This window comes from Megascapheus bottae, chromosome 3 (assembly GCF_031878675.1).
Source record: "Megascapheus bottae isolate mThoBot1 chromosome 3, mThoBot2.hap1, whole genome shotgun sequence".
NCBI classification, from domain to species: domain Eukaryota; kingdom Metazoa; phylum Chordata; class Mammalia; order Rodentia; family Geomyidae; genus Megascapheus; species Megascapheus bottae.
The window spans coordinates 90694710-90716254 of record NC_143511.1 but is presented as its reverse complement, the minus strand read 5'-3'; the positions used below and the strand labels follow the sequence as shown (position 1 = coordinate 90716254).

Genomic DNA, 21545 nt, shown 5'->3' with positions numbered 1-21545 from the left:
GGGAGGCCACGCCTCCCGGCGGCCACGCCCCCGCCGTCCTCCCCGCGGATGCCACGCCCCCTCCACGGAGGCCACGCCCCCGACGCCCTCCCCGCTGAGGTCTCCCCGGCGGCCACGCCCCCGCCGTCCTTCTCGCTGAGGTCTCCCCCGCGGCCTCGTCTCTCGCCGCCCTCCCCGCTGAGGTCTCCCCGGCGGCCACGCCCCCGCCGTCCTTCTCGCTGAGGTCTCCCCCGCGGCCTCGTCTCTCGCCGCCCGCCCCGCTGAGGTCTCCCCGGCGGCCACGCCCCCCGCCGCCCTCCCCGCTGAGGTCTCCCCGGCGGCCACGGCCCCGCCGCCCTCCCCGCTGAGGTCTCCCCGGCGGCCACGCCCCCGCCGTCCTTCTCGCTGAGGTCTCCCCCGCGGCCTCGTCTCTCGCCGCCCGCCCCGCTGAGGTCTCCCCGGCGGCCACGCCCCCCGCCGCCCTCCCCGCTGAGGTCTCCCCGGCGGCCTCGCGCCTCGCCGCCCTCCCCGCTGAGGTCTCCCCGGCGGCCACGCCCCCCGTCGTTCTCCCCGCGGAGGCCACGCCCCCTCCTCGGAGGCCACGCCCCTCCTCCGTCCTCCCCGCTGAGGTCTCCCCGCGGAGGCCACGCCCCCTCCTCGGAGGCCACGCCCCTCCTTCGTCCTCCCGGCTGAGGTCTCCCCGGCGGCCTCGCCCCCCGCCGCCCTCCGGGCTGAGGCTGCCAGCGTTCCGCCTCCCCGGGCAAGTTCACTGCTGATCTTTCTCCGGGTGTCTTCCCTCCCGAGAGGCCGGGAGGGGAGCCCGAGGCGAGCCGGCGCCGAGCCAGGGGAGGGCTGTTTACGCGCGGCTGCGAGAAGCCGGTGACGCGGGACCGCGGTTCCGGGCCCGGAGCCCCGCGGGCCTCTCCCGCTGCGGAAGAACCGGGAGGGCCCGGGCCGCGCGTCCTGCCCTCGGCCGGCTCCCCCGGAGCTGCGGGGCTCTCAGCCATGCGCCGGGAGGCCGGCGCCCGCCCCCAGGTGGGTCCCGAGTGCTCTGGACCGGCCGGTGGGTGGCCTTCCGCAGGTCACGGGGGGGGCAGCGCGCGCCCCTTGGCTTGGCAGCGCGGAGGGCGCTGCGCGGCTCCCGGGCAGCGCTGGAAACTGGGTTTCCTCCCCCTTAGCGTCGCAGTTGTCACTTTCGTTTTTTCTCGGGTCCTGGCTTGAGCGCAGGCCTGAGCGCTGTCCTGGGGCTTTCTCGAGGCGAGAGCTCCACCACTCGGGCCTCGGCACCTCTTCCGGCTTTCCTGTGGATGTGGTGCCGAGCAGTCGAACCCGGGTGCGTGCTGGGCAGGCGCTCGGCCACTAGGCCACGCTCCCGCCCCAGGTGCAACTTTTTGAGTTGCGGTGGACAGACCGGAGGGAGGCTGGGGGCCGCAGCTCGAAGCAGCAGGGCCACACATTGCGCAAAGGCACTGCTGGCAGCGCAGTTCCCGTGGGTGAGGGCGCATAGCCCGGTATTGGGAAACGGCAACTGCCTTAGTTTGTGGCACTCACAGTGATGAGGTCAACTGAGGAGTCCTTGTTCTTAAGGGAGCCCCAACTATATTTAAGGCAAGCTTATGGGGTTGTGTTTTCTGGGTCACTCCAACGCACTGTCCTTGAACTTGATGTTGGCGGGATTGCTGTATCTGAGGCTGGCCTCCCTGAAGGACACAAGGGCTTCTGGGGAATAGGCCAGCTTTCTCTGTCATCCTTCCAGCGCTCTCTCTCCCTCCCTCTCACCCACAGTTCTGGTCCATGGACTTCTGAAGAGCTGGCAGTGCCCTCTTTGGAAAAATGGGGCAGGCAAACTTCTCTGAGGTTTGTTGTATGGCATTTGCACTCTTTGCATTGGATGTCTTTTTTACTTTGTGTGTGTGTGTGTGCGCGTGCGTGTTTACATGTGTTGGCACTGTGGCTTGAACTTGAACTCAGGGCTGGTGTACTATCCCTGAGCTTTTTTTCTCTCAAGGTAATACTAGACCCCTGAGCCACAACTCTACTATGGCTTGTTGGTGATTAATTGGAGATAAGGGTCTCATGGACTTCCCTGCCTAGGCTGTTTTTAATGAGATCCTGAGATCACAGCTGTTAGGATTATAGGTATGAGCCACTGGCACTTGGCTTCTTTTTTACTTTTTGAGACTGAGTCTTGCTGTGTGGCTCAGGCTATCCTTCAGTTCCGGGGCTCAAGTAATCCTCCTGCTTCTTCTTTCCAAGTAGCTGGGGCTAAACTGAATGCAGACTAGGGAGCCTCAGGGACTTCTCAGGATTTCTGACTGTTACTGTTTGGTGGGTCCACATGGAGCTTGCAGTCCTGGTCCTGCTCATGTCCAAGAGGAATCAAGAGATGGCTCGGGACTCTGGTGGCCAAGATTTGCAACTCTAGGCTTATGTCTTGAGGACTGGAGGGTTGAGGTGAGGTAGTGATGTGTGGGTATCTGTCCACAGCACAGCCTGTGTAACTGAGCATCTCAGGACTTGAATAAGGAAGGTGGCTCTCTGTGTCTTGCAGTGGGACTGAGCACTTTGCTGACAGGTTATGGCCTGTATGTGTCTTGCAGTGGGACTGAGGACCTCAATGACAGATTTTGCGCACTCTTCTCTCTCTCTCTCTCTCTCTCTCTCTCTCTCTCTCTCTCTCTCTCTCTCTCTCTCTCCCTCTCTCTCTCTTTCTTTCTCTCTCTCTCTCTCGCTTTGGGACTGAGGACCTGAATGACAGATTGCTTCCCCCCCTCCCCCGTCTGTCTGTCTGTCTTGCAGTGGGACTGAGGATCTTAGCGTCAGGTTGCTCTCTCTCTGTGTCTTACTTTGGGACTGAGGGCTTAGTGGCCTATAAAGATTAAAAATTGCTTCTCTGGAAATTCCAGCATCACTGACTTTGTCCTTAGCTATCCTTAGCCCTTATACCCTCACCAAAGCCAGGCTGGGAATCCAGACTAGTGGCCTGCCCAACTGCTGCTCTTTTTATAGGCTGGCATCTGTCTGGGCACCCTGTGCTCCTGGGGCCTGCAGTTCCTGGAAGAACATTCACAGTCCACAATGGTAATAAAATATGGGCTTTCTGGGGGTGGACCCTGGACCCTGGTGGGCTTGAGGATGTAGTTGCTTGTCTGATATCTTCTGTCCTACCCAGCTTAGGGGGATTGCAATTGGAGCCCTTCTGGCACTGGCCTTTGTTGGCATTGCCATCTTTTTTGTGTACAGAAAGGTTAATGGAATCCGTGAGTATCTTGTTTTGGACCCTGGGAAGAGGGAGGATGGTTGCATTTGTGTCCTGTAAGGTGTTTTGAGTTCCTGGTGTCTGCCTTCAAGGCATCTTGGTTTGTTGGAATCTGGTGGCTTGTCTGGGTTCAGGCTGAGGCTCTCAATCTGTCCATAGCTGTTTCTGCCCCATTGTCCTAAGCTGGGATGCAGTGTAAGAGAGATTCCTCTCTCAGATGAGTCCAGCAAGAACCCAGCTTATTGTACTGCCTTTCCATGGCCTGGGCATGCATTGCTGGGGATGAAACTCAGGACCTTGCACTGCACTGTCCTTTAGCTCCAGCAGTTTACCATGCACCCACTCAGCGCTGAGCTCATGGACCTCTGTCACCTCACAGTGTCCCTTCCCTCTCCTCACAGGACAAGCCCAGCCTACCCCTCAGTACAGGTTTCGGAAGCGGGACAAGGTGATGTTTTATGGCCGGAAGATCATGAGGAAGGTAAACTACACACAGGACAAGGGCTGCGCCACGCTTCCTCTGAGCTGGCCTCGATGGGATGGGGGCCAGATGTTTGCAAGGCTTCCCAGCCCGTGGTTCCTGCTCCTCCTCTGGCTCCATGGCCCCTGCTTCTGGATGCAGGATTTGGGGGATGTCAGTCATGCAGGGTGTCTTCCCCAGCCAGGCCCACCTGGCCTCCGGGTCACTTTAGGGAGGGCATGGTGCAGAATGACTGAGGAGCTGTGGACAGCTGGCTTGAAGTACCAGGACAGAAGGTCCTGAAGTACAGTTATGTGTATAGCAAGAAAAGAGGGCAGATGGCTGCTCTTTCCTGGGGACAAGGTGGGGCTTCATCGAGCGCCTCCCTGCGGTGGGTGGTCTTTGTTGGGATCCCCCAGGTTGACGTATAGAAGGCGAATGACAGGTCCTCGGGGCCTGTGGGACTGCAGTTCACGAGTGAACCACATTTCCCCTTTGGTACGGCTATGTGGCCCACTTTTCAGTACCTATGGTAGTTCTGGAACTTTCAAAACACAGATACTAGCTGGGCACTGCTGGCTCACGCCTGTAATCCTAGCTGCTCAGGAGGCTCCGACCTGAGGATTGCAGTTTTAAGCTGAAGCCAGTCAAAAAAAAAAGTCCCTGAGACTTTTTTTTTTTTGGCACTAGGGATTGAACCCAGAACGTTGTACTTGCTAGGCAAGTGCTTTGCCACTGAGCTACATCCTAGCCCATAGCACATTTTGTTTTTTTTCAGTTGGTCAAGGGACTTGAACCCTGGGCTTGAACACTATTCCTGAGCTTTTCGGCTCAAGGTTACTGCCCTACCCCGTGAGCCACAGCGCCACTTCCCTGAAACTCTTTATCTTCACTTAATTACCAGAAAATGAAATGGCGCCATGGCTCAAGTGGAAGAGCTTTAATCTTGAGCAAAAAAGCTCAGGGATAGTACCCAAGTCCTGAGTTCAAGCCTCCTGACTGACAGGAAAAAAGAGAAAGAGAGAGAACAAAACCCCAAACCAAAACCAAAGAAACATCAGCTCCTGATCTACCTTGCCTTGGGGTTCAGGAATTAGAGTTCACGGAGCCCCATCTGGTAATGAGCAGGCAGGCTCGGCTGAGATAGAGGGTTCCTCCTGGCCGTGTTATCTGCACCCAGAGGCTTTGCAGAAACAGGGCCTGGAGCCACAGAACCCTGAAGGCTTGTCTCCGTGGAGGACTGTGAGGTGATCCTGGGTGTGTGTGGCTCTGGGCTGGCCGCGTCCACACGGGTGCTCCCTGTGCTGTGGTGGCTGTGTCCCGGTCGGCACCCGGCAGGTGTGTCACACCCAGCAGGTGTTGGTGCAGTCAGCCCTGGGGGCCATGAGCAGGCGGGGGCAGGAACCTTCTGGTCCCCAGGCAAGCAGCGTGTCCTCTCTCTTGGCTCCTCAGGTGACCACACTCCCACACTCCCTGGTGGGGAATGCAGCTGCACCCCGGCAGCGGTACAGGAAGAGGACCAAGGTGCTGTCTTTGGCCAAGAGGTACTGGGTGTGGGTACTGCAAGGCCAGGGTTGCCCACACTTCCCAGACTCCACCTCCTTGGCTACAACAAAGATGAAGCTGCCCAGAGCGCTGGAGAACTCAGGCACGGGTTTGAGCCCCTGGGCTCTTGCTCAAGCTGAAGGTGTGTCTGCTTCACAGGATTCTCCGTATCAAGAAGGAGTCCCCAGTCTTGCAGCCCAAGGAGCCCCCGCCCTCGCTGCTGGAGGCGGACCTCACGGAGTTTGACCTGAAGAACTCGCACTTGCCATCAGAAGTACTGTACATGCTGAAAAATGTCCGGTAAGAGGACACACAGGCCCTGCGCAGAGCCCGGCTCCTTACAAGGCCCGTCAGGGGAGGCATTCTACAGCCTCTCGCCACCCCATGCAGGGCTGGGCAGTTCTGGGTCAGGTGCCTATGGCAAAGCCTGTGCCTTTACACTTTAGCATGCTGGTAGTGTAGTGTTAGCGAGGTCAGTGGTGGTGTGTTAGTGAGGAACTCAGTGATGTGGTGTGGTAGTGGTGTGGTAGTGAGGGCAGTGGTGTGGTAGTGTGGTAGTGGTGTGGTAGTGTGGTAGTGGTGTGGTAGTGTGGTAGTGGTGTGGTAGTGAGGTCAGTGGTGTGGTAGTGTGGTAGTGAGGTCAGTGGTGTGGTAGTGAGGTCAGTGGTGTGGTAGTGTGGTAGTGGTGTGGTAGTGTGGTAGTGGTGTGGTAGTGAGGTCAGTGGTGTGGTAGTGAGGTCAGTGGTGTGGTAGTGTGGTAGTGAGGTTAGTATAGTGGAGTTCTTAGGAGAACTAGGATTCCTTCTAGCTAGCGGGACTGTGCTCTGCTCACCTGTTTTTTTTTTTTTTTTTTGCCAGTCCTAGGCTTGAGCTCAGGGCCTGAGCACTGTCCTTGGACTTTCTCAAGGCTAGAATCTACCACTTGAGCCTCAGTACCACTTCTGGTTTTTTTCTATGTATGTGGTACCAAGGAATCGAACTCAGGTCTTCATGCATGCTAGGCAAGCACTTTAACCACTAGGCCAAACTCCCGGCCCTCTGCTCACCTCTTTACCTATTCCATTTAATCTTGGTTCCTTCCTTCCTTCCTTCCGTTCTTCTTCCTCCTCCCCCTCCTCCTCCTCCTCCTCTTCTTCCCCAGTCGTGCAGCTTGCACTCAGGATCTGAGCACTGTCCTTGGGCTTTCCTCACGGTCAGTGCTCTACCACACGAGCTCAGCACCACTTCCAGCTTTTTTTCCCCCTATATTTGTGGTCTTCATGCAGGCCATACAAGCACTCTTCCACCAGGCCAAACTCCCGGCCCCCATTTAGTTATTTCTTAATGTTTTTGTCTTTAGTGGCAAACTCAGAGGAAGTGTGAAAGTCTGTGTAGCCTGGAGCTCATGTCTGAGCTCTGCCCCATCCTCCCCCTTCCTCTTTCTGATGCCAACAGGCCATTGCAGGGTGGTGCTGTAGCCGTCTACCATTTTTATGTCTGGCTTAACATTCATGGTCGTAGGTCAAGAAGTTTAAGGGAGTCTCAGAAATGTAAAGTTCTGATTTTATGTTGAGTCAGGGTCTTCGTATGTAGCGCAGTTGTAACACAACTGTGTTACTCAGGCTGGCCTACCCCTCAGGATCTTCCTTTCTCAGCCTTCTTTTTCTTTTTGTACCAGTTCTGGGGCTTGGGTTCAGGGTCCTGGGTGCTGTCCCTGAGCTTCTTTGCTCAAGATTAGCACTCTACCACTTGAGCCACAGTGCCATTTCTGGCTTTTTCTGTTCACATGATGCTGAGGATCAAACCCAGGGCTTTGTGTATGCTAGACAAGCATTCTACCACTACACTTCCTTCCCAGTCCCCCTGTCTCAGACTTCTGAGACAACAGGCATACAGTACCATACTAGCCCGGATATTAAAAATCCAGTTTAACACTGATGCCAGATCGCATGGGTTGTCTTTATGGATCTGCAGCCATGCCATGGTGGGGAGCGGGGCCTGTGTCCCCTCAAGCCCTTTCCCAGGGCTCCCCTGGGAATATGTCCAATGGTGCATTCTGCTTGTTTCAGAGTCCTGGGTCACTTTGAGAAGCCACTATTCCTAGAACTTTGCAAACATATGGTCTTCATGCAGCTGCATGAAGGAGAGCATGTCTTCCGGCCAGGAGAGCCCGATACCAGCATCTATGTGGTGCAGGACGGACGGCTGGAGGTCTGCATCCAGGACACTGTGAGTCAGGGCTGGGGCTTCGGGAAGGGACTCAGGACATTGTGTTTTTCCTTAGCCCACTGTTATCTTAAAACTTTGAACAGGTGGTGGGGGGGAAGGGAAATGGGTACCAAGACATGTGAAAGGGTATCAATGTATGTGAATTAATGCACCTTCTATCTGGCAAATATCATGTAACCCTTTTACTAATTACAATAAAAAAAATTTAAAAAAAAACTTTGAACAGATTCCATCAAAAAGTTCATGTAGGGCTGGGAATGTGGCCTAGTGGTAGAGTGCTCACCCAGCATGCGTGAAGCCCTGCGTTCCATTTCTCAGTACCACATACACGGAAAAGCCAGAAGTGGCACCGTGACTCGAGTGGTAGAGTGCTAGCCTTGAGAAAAGAAGCTCAGGGACAGTTCCCAGATCCTGAGTTCAAGTCCAGAACTGGAAAAAAAATTAGTTCAAGCTGGGCTTGTAATCCTGGCTACTCAGGAGGCTGAGATCTGAGAATTCAGGTTTGAAGCCAGCCTAGGCAGAAAAGTCAGTGAGACTATTATTTCCAATAAACTACTGAGAGAAAAGCCAGTAGCAACACTATAGCTCAAGTGGTAGAGAGTTAGCTTTGAGAGGTTCAGAGACAGTTCCCAGGCCCTAAGTTCAAGCCCCAGCGCTGAGCGGGGAGGAAGAGGCAGGAAGGGAGTTAATACGGCTGGAGCCAGGTTCGGTGGCACATTCATATAATCCTAGCCACTCACGAGCTGGGATCTGAGGATCGTAGTCCAAAGCCAGGCAAAGTCTTATTTCCCGTTAACCACTCAAAAACCAGAAGTGGTGCTTTGGTTAAAAGTGGTAGAAGCAAGCTGGGTGCGGTGGCTCAGTCTGTAACCCTGGCTCTCAGGAGGCCGAGATCTGCAGATTTGGGTTCAAAGTCAGTCTAGGGTTGAAAGTCTCTGAGACTCCAATCTTCAGTTCACCACCGGAAAACCGGACGTGGCACTGTGGCTCAAGTGGTAGAGCACTAGCCTTGAGCTGAAGAGCTCAGGGACAGCGCCCAGGCCCAGAGTTCAAGCCCTTCAATCACACACACACCAAACAAAAAAAAAGAAGAAAGAAAATGTCTTTGAACCACGAACCTCATATCTCCACCTTCCCGAGCAGCTAGGATTACAGGTGTGGTAAAGCACGAGCCTTGAGCACAAAAGCTCAAGGATAGTGCTCAGGCTCAGGGTTCAAGATCTAGGACTCACAAAAAATCTGCCCTTTTTACTGATAGTAACTAAATTTGGTCCTCAGCCTTCGTAGTCCATCCAACCAACTTAGGTTTTATAAACATTTGCTTGAAAACTTGCCTAATGTGGAGGTGTTGTGACTGTGTGGTCTAGGGCTTCTTTTTCTTTTTCCTTTTCTCTCTCTCGTCCCCGCAGGTAGGGCTCATCATTTGTCTTGTTTTCCTCATTTTTCCCTCCATTGTCTTCTTTTACACTATTGTATCTCCCCCTCCCCCCTTGGTTGGTCACAGGGTTTGCACTCTGGGCCTGGGTGCTGTCCCAGAGCTGTACAGCTCAAGGCTACCACCCTACCCTTTAGCCCCAGGCCCACGTCTGGCTTTGTGGTTTAATTGGAGATTAGAGTCTCAAGTACTTTAGTGCCTGGGCTGGCTTTGAACCTCAGTCCTCAGATCTCTGTCTCCTGACTAGCTAGGATTACAGGCGTGCGCCACTGCACCCAGCAAGCTGTTGTATCTTTAATTCTTCTGATTTAGATAGCCCCCTGCCTCTCTTGTCACATGAGGAGTCCGCTGTGTTGATGGGATAGGGGGCTGTGTGTCCACCTATACCGGGTGCCAGCTGGGCTTCCCCAGGGACCTGGTAGATAGACGTCTCTCCTGGACTGACGCTGCTGGCTTTTTACAGGATGGCACGGAGGTGGTGGTCAAGGAGGTTCTGGCAGGGGACAGCGTCCACAGCCTCCTCAGCATGCTGGATGTCATCACGGTGAGTGCCCATGCCTGCAGCAGCGCCTAGCGCTCTTCATTCAGCCCTGGGGGCTTGGTGTTTTCTGTCTTGCTTGCACAGCAGATCTCTGAGGTAAGAGGCAACTTCTCCACCATGGCCTGTGGCCTGGCACTCTTTGGCGAAAGTGGCTAAGCAGCACCCCTGGGAGCCGTTTCAATAGTGGCTCCTGCATAGCCAGACGTTTGATTAAGGGCTTGATTGTGTCACTGGATAGGCCAGGTTCAGCTCAAATTTGTAAATCTCCTGGTTTACTCTGAGGCTTTTGCTATGGCTTTTCTAGGCTGTATTACAATGTCTCTAAAATAGTTAAACAACCCCCGCTGGAATGTCATTGAGCAGATTGCACCAAAAGCCCAGGGACTTCATGTAGAATCTTCAGTGGAGCCTGAGTGAGAGGAATGCTGTCATCCATCTCTTGTGGTACTGGGTTAACTTCATTTTCTAAGTTCTCCATTGAATTTAAAATTTTGTCATTCCCATGTGAACAGAAAAAGTCAGAAATGGCACTGTGGCTTAAGTGGTAGAGCACTAGCCTTGAGCAAAAGAAGCTCAGGGACAGTGCCCAGGCCGGGTCTTGAGTTCAAGCCCCAGAACTGGCAAAAAATATGATCTATATACGATGGAATTTTACATAGCCACTAGAAAGAATAAAATAATGTCTTTTGTAGGGAAATGACTGGAACTAGAAAAAAATCATGTGAAGTGAGGTCAGCCAAGCTCAGAGAGACAATCGGTGAATGTTCTCTCTGATATGCAAAATTTAGACCTAAAATACACTGGGATACGATTATACAGGATATTAGATATTCACACTGAATATCTCTCTCATGAGAGAAACACAAGGACACAATATGAATTTATATAAAATAATACACATGCTGAAACAATCTCCAAGATATGCAAATAAGACATTTCCTGTTCCTTCCTTCCTTCCTTCCCTCCTTCAGGCCTGCCTTCCCTCCCTCCTTCCTTCCTTCTTTTTTTCTCTTTTAGTTTTTAGTTTTCGATAATTCTGTCTTCTTTACCTTACATATGGTGTATTCGAGGTACATCTTTGGCACGGTTGAGTGGAGGGGATAGAACTTAAGTGAAAAAGGGTAAAAAGTATAGCAGTTGAGCTCACTGGACACCGAGGAAAGTGAACGGTACACTTATGAGTAGAGATGGGAGGGAGAGACCGGAAGAGCACGGGGGAACAGAAGATACTGCACGAAAGAAAATACACTCATCACCTGACTGATGTATTTGTAATCCCTCTACGATAACAGTGAAGTAAATTAATAACAATAAATAAAAGAAACACCCCAACAAAAAAGCAGATAGGTGTTGTGTTTTTGTTTTTGTTTTGGGTGCCAGTTTGGGGGAGGGGCTTGAATCCAGGCCGAGGCACTGTCCTTGAGCTTTTTTGCTCAAGGTCTACCACTTGAGCTACAAGTCCACTTCTGGCTTTCCGGTGACTAATTGGAGATACGAGTCTTAGGGACTTTTCTGCCCCTTCTGGCTTTGCCTTGTGGTCCTCAGATCTGTCTTCTGAGTAGCTAGGATTACAAGCATGAGCTGCTTAGACCAGTACCCTTTCGTCTCTAGCATCATTTAGTTTTCTGGCAGATAGAAGCCAGAAGCTAATCACTAGACTTCTGTCTGGTTCTGTCCCCAGATGTGCATTTTGTGAGCGGCATGACCCCTCAGGGGATCCCACAGGCACTCATGGCAAGGTCTCCTGTTGGAACTCGGGCACAACTGGATGGTGACTTGAGATGGCAATTCCTGGTGGCTGTTTCAGGAAGTCGGCCTGGGAGGTCTTACATGCACTTTTGGCAAGAGGCTCCTGACAGCTGTGACAGACCAGGATGGGGTACTGGGGTGGCTAGCTAGGCTTGTGATTCTCAGCAGCAGGTTAGAGTAGATACAAGCATCACGGGGTGATGGTTCAGGTCTGCCAGCCCAGCCTTTGATGTGGATTGCTGTAGTGACTGAGGATGTCTGTGGTTTGCACTCAAATACCATGCCTGGAAAGTGCACGTCTGCCGGAGTGGGAGCCAGTGGAGGTCACCAGGAGCTGTGTGCGTCATTGACAGGACACTGACCAACCCATGCTTTTGTTGTTGTTTTGGTTTGGTACTGGGGCTTGAACTCATGGCCTCTCACTGTTGTGTTTGTTTGTATGTTTGTTTGTTTGTTTCATTTACAACTAGCACTCCACCTGAGTCATGTCTCCAGTTCTGGCTTTTTCTGGTTAGTTGGAGATAAAGAGTCTTTCTGATTTATGTGCCTGGGCTGGCTTTGAACTACAACTCTCAGATCTCAATCAGCTGGGTAGCTAGGGTTACAGATATAAGCCGCTGGCTTCTGACTTGACCAAGCTTTTCTTACAGGGTCACACTGCACCCTACAAAACAGTTTCTGCCCGTGCAGCTGCACCATCCACCATCCTCCGGCTTCCAGCAGTGGCTTTCCAAGGGGTCTTTGAGAAATATCCTGAAACCCTGGTGAGGGTGGTACAGGTAAGGCTTCTTTGGCTGGTTTTTTATTTTTGTCAGCTGTGGGCCTGGACATTGTCCCTGAGCTCTTCAGCTCCAGGCCAGTGCTCTACAATTTAAGCCACAGCACCACTTCCGGTTTTCTGGTGATTAATTGGAAATAAGAGTCTTACGGACTTTAGTGCCCTGTTTGAACCTCAGATCCTCGGACCTCAGCCTCTAGTAGCTAGGATTACAGGTGTGAGCCACCGCACCTGGCTTTGGTTGACTTTTGTAGCTGCTGTGGTCCACTCAGGTAAGATCTGGGAGCTGGGGGGAGAGTGGATAGGGTTCCTCCCAGCTGATGTTAATCCTGTGGTTTTTAGCATCGTGGTGCATGCTGAGAATGTGGAAATGGCTTTGCTGGCAGTACTTACTTACTGCCTGGTGATAAGGAATTCCTGGAATAACTAGGACTGTTTTTAAAACTTTGTAATATACAATATATAATAAAAGTTAATGTTCATAAGCTCAAGGATGCTGTCAGATTTCCCATTCACTTAAAGTGAGTTTTGGATATTTTAAAATTAGACCTCTTATTTTAGAACAATTTTAGATCTACAGAAAATTTGAAGATGGTGCAGTTTCCATGTACGTCTGCGTTAGTGATATGTTGTGCTGAGGCCTTGAGCCTGAGGGATCCCTGTGGCCTAAAATCGGATGGCTCAGCTTCAGCTGTACCAAACCTGGGTTGCACATGCCTTGGCATCTGTTGTTGTTGTTGTTGTTTGTCAGTCCTGGGGCTTACCCCTGAGCTCTTATTCCTGTACTACTTTAAGCGACAACTCCACTGTGGCTTTCTGGCGGTTAATTGGAGATAAGAGTCTTGTGGACTTCTTAGGCCAGGCTAGATTGCCAGGTCCTGAGACTCCAGCCTCCTGAGCTGCTAGGCGGACAGGTGTGAGCCTCTGCGCCCGGTGTGCCTTGGCATCTTTCAGATCATCATGGTGCGGCTGCAGAGGGTGACCTTTCTGGCTCTGCACAACTACCTGGGCCTGACCACAGAGCTCTTCAACCCCGTGAGTACAGAGCCCCCACCAGCCTGGCACAGGCTGCACGTACAACCCGTGCCTGCACAAGGCAGCCTCAGCCTTGGCTTTGGGGGAGGGAATGGTGGGCAGAATTTGGTGTGGCAGTCAGGGATTTGGACATGAGTTTATCTTGCCTTGTTGCTGTGCAGTGGAGAACATGGTCCCCCAGGCCTCTCTCACCACTGCCCTGACCCAGCACTGCCTGCCCAGTGACTGTGACTACAGGCTTGAACCATCATTCTTTTCCACCTTAATTCTTGCATTCTCTCTTGCTGACATGTGGCTCTGTGTCTGCTCTTGACCTTTGGGGAGGAAACAGAACATTTGCCAAGGATATGAGACCCTTGAGTCTGGCTCCTCCCCTCTTTGTCAGGCACCTTGGATACAAAATAGAAAAGACTAGTTCCCAACTAGAGGAGCTCTATGAGAACTAAGTCAGAAGCTGATGTCATCCCCTGCTGTCCCTCCATCCACTGCACTTCGGATGTAGGAACAGGAACAGAACCCTACGTAATGGTGGTGGGTGGGTACTCAGCACATGCTGCTCATGACTGTTTCATTTGATAGCCCCCTCGTTTGGATGATAATTGAGGTTTATCATCTCAGGTCTGAAATTTCAAGGAGTACTCTTTTGTGTTTTATGCTATTTTTCTCTTTTTTTTCTTTTCTTTCTTTTTTTTTTTTTGCCAGTCCTGGGCTTGGGCTAAGGGCTTGAGCACTGTCCTTGGACTTTCTCAAGGCTAGCACTCTACCACTTGAGCCTCAGCACCACTTTCGGCTTTTTTCTATGTATGTGGTACCAAGGAATTGAACCTGGGTCTTCGTGCATGCTAGGCAAGCATTCTACCACTAAGCCAAACTCCCGGCCCCTATTTTTCTCTCTTAAGGAAATATATGAACGTTTCTGCCCAACTGGGTCCTTTTTGTGGCTATGTGGAGCATCCGGTGGCAGGCAGAACTTACACCAGCCACTCAGAGGTGGTAGCACAGCTTACAAAGCCACCTTTTTTTTTTTTTACTTATCCTGGGGCTCAAACTCCTGGCTTGTGCACTATCTTTGAACTCCTTTTTACTCAGTGCTGGCACTCTACCACTTGAGCCACAGCTTCACTCCAGCCTTTTTTTTTTTCCTTTCTGTGATGAATTGGAGATAAGAGTCTCATGGTCTTTAGTGCCCAGGCTGGCTTCAAAATGCAATTCAATTCTGCCAGATGTGGTGGCTCACGCTGTAATCCTAGATACTCAAGAGGCTTAAATCTGAGGATCACAGTTCTAAGCCAGTCTGGGCATAAGTCAGTGAGACTCTTATCTCCAATTAATCTCTAGAAATTGGGAAGTGGGGCTGTGGCACCAGGGGTAGGGTGGTGGCCTTGAGCTGAAGAGCTCAGGGACAATGCCCAGGCCCAGGGGTAGGGTGATGGCCTTGAGCTAAAAGAGCTTAGGGATAGCACCCAGGCTCTGAGTTCAAGCCCCATGACCCTCAAAAACAAAAACAAAAACAACCCCTCCCAATCCTCAGATCTCAGCCTTCAGAGTAGCTAGGATTACAAGAGTGAGCCACCAGCACCCAGCTAAGCCATTTCTTTTTCTTTTCTTTTGCCAGTCCTGGGCTTGAGCTCAGGGACTGAGCTCTGTCCTTGGACTTTCTCAAAGCTAGAGCTCTACCACTTGAGCCACTTCTGGCTTTTTTTCTATGTATGTGATACCAAGGAATCAAACCCAGGTCTTCATGCATGCCAGGCAAGCACTTTCCACTAGGCCAGGCCAAACTCCCGGCAGCCATTTCCTTTTGACCTACTTGGATTTCCTAGTACTCCCCCCACCATCAGTCGTGGGACTTGAACTCTGGGCCTGGGCACTGAACCTGAGCTCTTCAGCTCCAGGCTACTGTCCTACCCCTGGAGCCACAGCGCCACTTTTGGGGTTCTGGTGGTTAATTGGAGATAAGAGTTTCGAGTTTCATGGCCTTTAGTGCCCGGGCTGGCTTTGAGCTTCAATCCTCAGCACTCTGCCTCCTGAGTAGTTAGGATTATAGGCGAAAGCCACTGATGCCTGGTGATTTTTTTTTTTCCAGTCCTGGGCTTGAGCTCAGGGCCTGAGCACTGTCCTTGGGCTTTCTTGAGGCTACAGCTCTACCACTTGAGCTACAGCACCACTTCAAGGCTTTTTTCTATGTATATGGTAGCAAGGAATAGAACCCTGGTCTTCATGCATGCTAGGCAAGCACTTTACCACTAGGCCAAACTCCCAGCTCATGATTATGTTTTTAAGTGTTGGTCTGGGGTCTTCTGTTCACCCGTGTTGCTGTGATGACGGACCTGTGCACTACCATGTCTAGCTGTTGGTTGAAGTAGGTCTTGACAACTTTCTGTATTTCAATCCTTCTCCAAATCTGGACTTTCCCAGAATCTAGGATTAGAGCTTGAGCATTGTGCGTGGCTCAAGGGTTTCATTGATGGTGTACCTGTGGGAGCCCAGCGAGCCTTGAGAGCTGCACTGATCTATCTCCTCATCTCCAGGAGAGCCAGGCCATTCCTCTTGTGTCTGTAGCCAGTGTGTCAGCTGGTCGGGCCAAGAGGCAGATATTCTATGGTCCAGAAGAGCAGCTGGAGAGGGTACCACGGCTTCAGGAGTCCTGTGACTCAGGTAATGTGCAACTCAGAAGAGCTCACAGGCCACAAGCCTGGGGTCCTCTCCCTTCTACTTCCTTTGTCTCTCCTGTGCCCTCAGGTCTGCTCACCTGCCCCAGGTCTCCTCACTTGTCTCTAGGTTACCTTACCTGTGCCCAGGTTACCTGGTATATATCTGGGTTTTCTTGCCCCCTGTTCTTTTTTTTTTTTTTTTTTGCCAGTCCTGGGCTTGAGCTCAGGGCCTGAGCACTGTCCTTGGGCTTTCTCAAGGCTAGAGCTCTACCACTTGAGCCTCAGCACCACCTCCAGCTTTTTCCTATGTATGTGGTACAGAGGAATCAAACCCAGGTCTTCATACATACTAGGCAAGCCCTCTACCACTAGGCCAAACTCCCGGCCTTGCCCCCTGTTCTTTAGGTATTTCCTGCCACATTACTGTAAAGCTACCTTAACTGCTTATGGTATTCTAAAAAAAGATTTCAAGTGGCTAGTAAAAGTGTGTGAAGTTAAGGAAGACAAGATTTGGGGTTCAAGTGGACTGGAACACAGATGTTCCTTTGTCTGTACTGCGAGACTCCACGAGGCCAAATTCCAGCTGCAATGTTTAATTGACCCTAGGTCAAGGCTCTGGACCTCAGTTGCCATGAACCCCAGCCCTAGACAATCTGATTTTTCCTAGAAATGTACTTGAGGACATTTCTATTTAATCTTTTCAGCCTGAGTAGCACTTTTCTCTGAACGTTCAGTTAATATTCAGTGACAGAAGCTTGAGGCCCAAAACAGGGTGTCTGTCCTGGGTTGGGTCTCAGCAGAGACCAGGGTTAAGGAAGTTTACAGGTCTGCAGAATGAAAAGCCTGAGACAGTCAGTGTCCTGTCTGGTGACAAGGCTGGGGTCCTTTGATGAACTAGGAAACATCAGCGCTGCAGTTTGTCCCACATAAACACCTTTGTGGAAAAACACCCAGAGAAGGATGAACAGCAGCTGCCTCTGCAGCAGGGATTTTTCCCTTGCACTCTTGGACAGCAAGAGGTAGCAGTTCAGGAGTATCTGAAAGGGAAGGCCAAGAGGGGTTCGGGGCTGGAGTGGTCAGAGCAGGGCCAGTCTGAGGGCAGGGCTGGAGTGGTCAAAGCAGGGTTTGCTTGTTATCCCACTGGCAAGTGCTGATAGTGAGGTGGACTAAGGTGGGGGGGAGTTTGCAGGTACACAGGGCGTTTTGGGGGACCATCTGCTGGCCATGTGCTGCGATGGGCATCCTGATTCTGGATATGCCTACCTGAGCTAGAGCCACACCCTGGGGCTGTGTAGGTCCTGGGTTGGTTCACGCCTGTTTCCCCAGATCGCCGGGGAAAACGTCCAGCAGCCTCTGGGCCTCTGCTGAAGAGGAGCAGCTCCTCCCCTCTGCCTTCAGTGATTGCGGAGATCTCACATGAGCTGGGACAGCCCCAGGCTGGTGACCTTGACCCTTCACCCTCACAAGGTAAAGGAGGCCCATCGCTGATCAGCTGATGTTGTGATAGGCTCTGTGTGTCTGAGTAGATCCTGCACACAGTGTCATCTTCCTGTACAGCTCAGGGAGATACAGCTCCTGAACTTGAGACAGTTAAGAGGTGGATGAGAGCCCGTGGGCCCTGAGGAGCCTGAGCTTGGACTTTCACCTCGGGGTTGAGTGTTAGTGGGTACATCCTGGTGAGCACCTCTGTGAACCCTGCTCCACCAGCGCTGTGCTTGAGGCCTTCTCGCTGGGGTCTAGTGCCACCTGTCAGCAGCCACCCCTGCTGCATCCCTCCCCAGAGCCAGGCTCCCCTCCCCTGGTCTTTCCATTCTGAACTGAGCTAGTCTACATACGTTTAGCCCTTTCTCACTTACAGCCTCATGTCTGGGGTACCTGTACTCCCCCTTCCCTTGTCTTCCTCCCCTGGTCTCCCCCTCCCAACTTCCTCCCCTGGTTTCCCCCAACTGACTTCCTCTCCCCCCCCCCATCTCCCCCTCCTGACATCCTCCCCCGGTCTCCCCCTCCTGACTTCCTCCCCGGGTCTCTACCTCCTGACTTCCTCCCCCGGTCTCCCCCTCCTGACTTCCTCCCCCCCATCTCCCCCTCCTGACATCCTCCCCCGGTCTCCCCCTCCTGACATCCTCCCCGGGTCTCTACCTCCTGACTTCCTCCCCCGGTCTCCCCTGCCTTCAGCTTGAGGGATTGTCCTTTGGGTCCCTTCCTCTTCCTCCTCAGTCAGCATGCTGTGCTTCTTAACTTTTTCCTTCCTCCTGTCCCTGCTGACCTTTGCTGGGAACTCTGTTGCTTGTGGCCAGCGTGGACCTTGTGGGTGCACGCACAGCCTGGGTGCTGCGCCCAGCAGCCGTGTGTGTCGCCCCAGGACCCGTCCAGCCCTGGCTGGCAGTGCAGCCATGCTGGCCCAACTCACTCATTGATCATCACCATTAAGCTTCCTGATCTGATAATCTGAAGGTAATCAGATTTTCTTTTCCAAAACTGTTGATGAGATTCTTTTTTTTTTTTTTTCCAGTCCTGGGGCTTGAACTCTGGGCCTGGGCACTGTCTCTGAGCTTTTGCTCAAGGCTAGCATTCTACTATTTGAGCCACAGAACCACTTCTGGCTTTTTCTGAGTAGTTTATTGGAGACAAGATCACGCAAACTTTCCCAGCCTGGGCTGGCTTTGAACTTGTCTCCTGGGATTATAGGCAAGAGCCATTGGTATCCAGATCTGTGGGTTTGTTTGTTTTTCTGTTCCCAGTCCTGTGACTGGAACTCAAGCTCTGAATGTTGTCCCTAAGCTATTTTGCTCAAGGCTAGATTGCTTTGCCAATCTAGTCCCAGTGCCAGGTCTGGAGTTTTGGTGTTAATTAGAGATAAAGAGTTCTTACAGACTTTTCTGCCTGAGCTGGCTTTGAAACATATTCCTCAGATTTCCCTCCTGAGTAGTTAGGATTATAGGTATAAGCTACCAGTACCCTGCACCAACTGTTTTTTTCTGGTTGCTTTGTAGATAGAATCAAACAGACTTTTCTCACCAGGCTGGCCTCAAACCACCATCTTCCACATCTTAGCTTCTTGAGTAGTTAAGAGTATAGGTGTGACACAGCTTCACTGTGTCATTTTTTTTTTCTTTTTGTGGGTCATAGGGCTTGAATTCTGGGCCTGGGCATTGTTCCTGGAGCCACAGCCACATTTCCCGTCTTCTAGAGGCTAATTGGAGATAAAAGTCTCTCAGGCTGGCTTTGAACCACGACCCTGAGATCTCAGCCTCCTGAGCAGTACCATTGCTTACCTGCCATCCTGGTTTCTAGAGTATGGGTCAGCTTTGCTGAGTTGTCTGTAGAAAAAGCATGGAGCTGGGAGCGTGGCCTAGTGGTAGAGTGCTTGTCTGTCATGCACAAAACCCTGGGTTCAATTTCTCAGTACTACACACACACACACAAAAGGCTGGAAGTGGTGTTATGGCTCAAGGGGTAGAGCTGTAACCTTGAGAAAGTCCAAAGAGGGGCCAAGAGTTTGGTCTAGTGGTAGAGTGCCCGCCTAGCATGCACGAAGACCTGGGTTCCATTCCTCGGTACCACATACATAGAAGAAAGCTGGAAGTGGTGCTATGGCTTAAGTGGTAGAGCTCTGGCCTTGAGAAAGTCTAAGGAATGTGCTCAAGCCCTGAAATCAAGACCTGGAACTGGGAAAAAAAAAGGCATGGTATGGGATGAACTTGTTTGGACTGACTCCATGCTGTTTCTATGATACTCACACACACTGTTGATTAGCAGTCATTTTCCTTGCTGTGTCAACTGAGTGTGCATGCATGCTTCTGTTGGAGCTGCTGGTCGTGGTGCACATGCAGTGGTGTGCATGGGACTGACTTCCTGACAGACCTTGGAGCACTTCACTGCTCACACGACACCAGCGCCTAAGAAATTCTTGCTGCTTCAGACCTAGATGTGGTTATTAACATTAAAACTCAATGTTCTCCTCAGTTATGCTAGCACATTTCGGGTGCTCGCCGGCCATCGGTGGCTGTCTTCAGATAGTGTTGGGGTAGGGCCAAATAGGTCTGTACATACATGTGCACTATTTTCCTGGGGCTTGAATGCAGGGCCTGAGTGCTGTCCCTGAGCTTTTGTGCTCGAGGCTAGCACTCTGCCACTTGAGCCACAGCTCTACTTCTGGCTTTTTTGGTGACTAATTGAAGGTAGACGTCATTTCCCCCTAATTTACTTAATTGTTTTAGAGGTGATATACAGAGGGCTTCCCTTTACATACGTCTTGGAGTAAGTACATTTCCTTTTTTTTTTGCAAATCCTGGGCTTGAACTCAGGATCTGAGCATTGTCCTTGGGCTTTCCCAAGGCTAGTGCTAAACCACTTGAGCCACAGCACCACTTCTGGCTTTTGCTATGTATGTGATACCAAGGAATCGAACCCAGATCTTGTGCACGCTAGGCAAGCACTCTACCACTAGGCCACACTTGCCCCTGCCACTCCCTTCTCCTCCCAGCTTTTGGTCAAGTGCTGATATTTAGTTTTGTTATGTTGATGAATTTTTTCTTCCAAGGATGCTTGAAGTAGACTGGTGAAAAGACAGCAAGGAATAGCATACAGGATGTTGGTTTGAATAGGAAGCCAATCCTATTTGATTTTATAACCTGATTATATTTTGGATTTCTGATGAAATGGAAAAAAATGACAAAATGGTTCCTAGGTAATTATCTTCATGCATACTACTAATTCCATGTTAGCAAAGAACTGTGTTCTAACTGTTGTATAGGGTGTATTTTAGATATTGAAATGTAGCTTTATTACAAATGGATTTTATTTATTTTTGCCAATCCTGGGGTTTGAACTTATAGGGCCTGAGTGCTGCCTTTGAGCTTCTTTACTCAAGGCCTCTACCACTTGAGCCACAACTCCACTTCTGGCTCTTTTGGTAGTTAATTGGAGATAAGCATCTCATGGACTTTCCTGCCAAGGCTGGAACCATTATCCTCAGATCTTAGCTTCCTGAGTAGCTAGGATTATAGATGTGAGTCACTAGCACCCAGCAGGTTTTATCTTTAAACATTCTATTTTGATCAACTTTGTATATTCATCTGTAATAAAATACTATGCTTTAAAGCAAAAAAAATCTAGCATCTTAACTTTCAACAGCAATATATAGTAGCATTCTATGGAAACACTGTATTTCTGTACATACATTTATTTCTGGGAGTATGGGCAGATTTTATTTTAAAATAGATTTTGGTATAGTATCTTGGTTTATGAATTCTAATTTATATTAATGATATATTAAAAATATAATTATATAACTATATTCTAAATACAACAAATATAATATTATATAAATTATAATATAATTATTTTTATGCCATGTAATCATAAATTAATACTGTGAATACATAGTATCTCAGTATGGATCAACAACTTACTGTTGATTGCTTTTTTTAAACATTTCAAAATCCTATTGATGTAAAAGAAAATAGAAGCCAGGAGTTGGTGACTCGCACCTGTCATCCCAGCTACCCAGGAGGGTAAGAAATGAGGACCATGGTTCAGAGCCTGCCTGGGCAGGGAAGTTTGGGAGATTCTTATTTCCATTTAAGCACCAGAAAACTGGAAATAGAGCTGTGGCTGACAGTGGTAGAGAGCTAGCCTTGAGCAAAAAAGCTCAGGGACAGTGCCCAGTCCTTGAGTTCAGGCCCCACGTCTGACAAAAAAACAAAAAGAAAATAGCTATATAAATAATTTTTAAAGAAGTAACTTTAAAACTAGTGGGTATCATCATAATCTTAAAAAGTGGTCTAGGGCCGGGAATTTGGCCTAGTGGTTAAAGTGCTTGCCTAGCATGCACGAAGACCCGGGTTCAATTCCTTGATACCACATATATAGAAAAAGCCGGAAGTGGTTTTGAGGCTCA

General features: G+C 50.8%; 1 protein-coding gene across 1 annotated transcript in view; it reads left to right on the top strand.

Annotated features, from left to right (window-relative positions):
* Positions 1–2979: 2979 nt before the first annotated feature.
* Pnpla7 (patatin like domain 7, lysophospholipase) overlaps positions 2980–21545 on the top strand; it is a 65282-nt gene continuing 46716 nt past the window's right edge. Inside the window, exons 1-11 of the mRNA XM_090331033.1 lie at positions 2980–3060; positions 3152–3239; positions 3640–3719; positions 5151–5242; positions 5403–5543; positions 7292–7451; positions 9350–9430; positions 11827–11955; positions 12909–12989; positions 15521–15647; positions 16970–17110. Of these exons, the coding sequence (XP_090187159.1) occupies positions 3058–3060; positions 3152–3239; positions 3640–3719; positions 5151–5242; positions 5403–5543; positions 7292–7451; positions 9350–9430; positions 11827–11955; positions 12909–12989; positions 15521–15647; positions 16970–17110 (1123 nt within the window). The 5' untranslated portion in view covers positions 2980–3057. The remainder of the gene's footprint in view (positions 3061–3151; positions 3240–3639; positions 3720–5150; positions 5243–5402; positions 5544–7291; positions 7452–9349; positions 9431–11826; positions 11956–12908; positions 12990–15520; positions 15648–16969; positions 17111–21545) is intronic.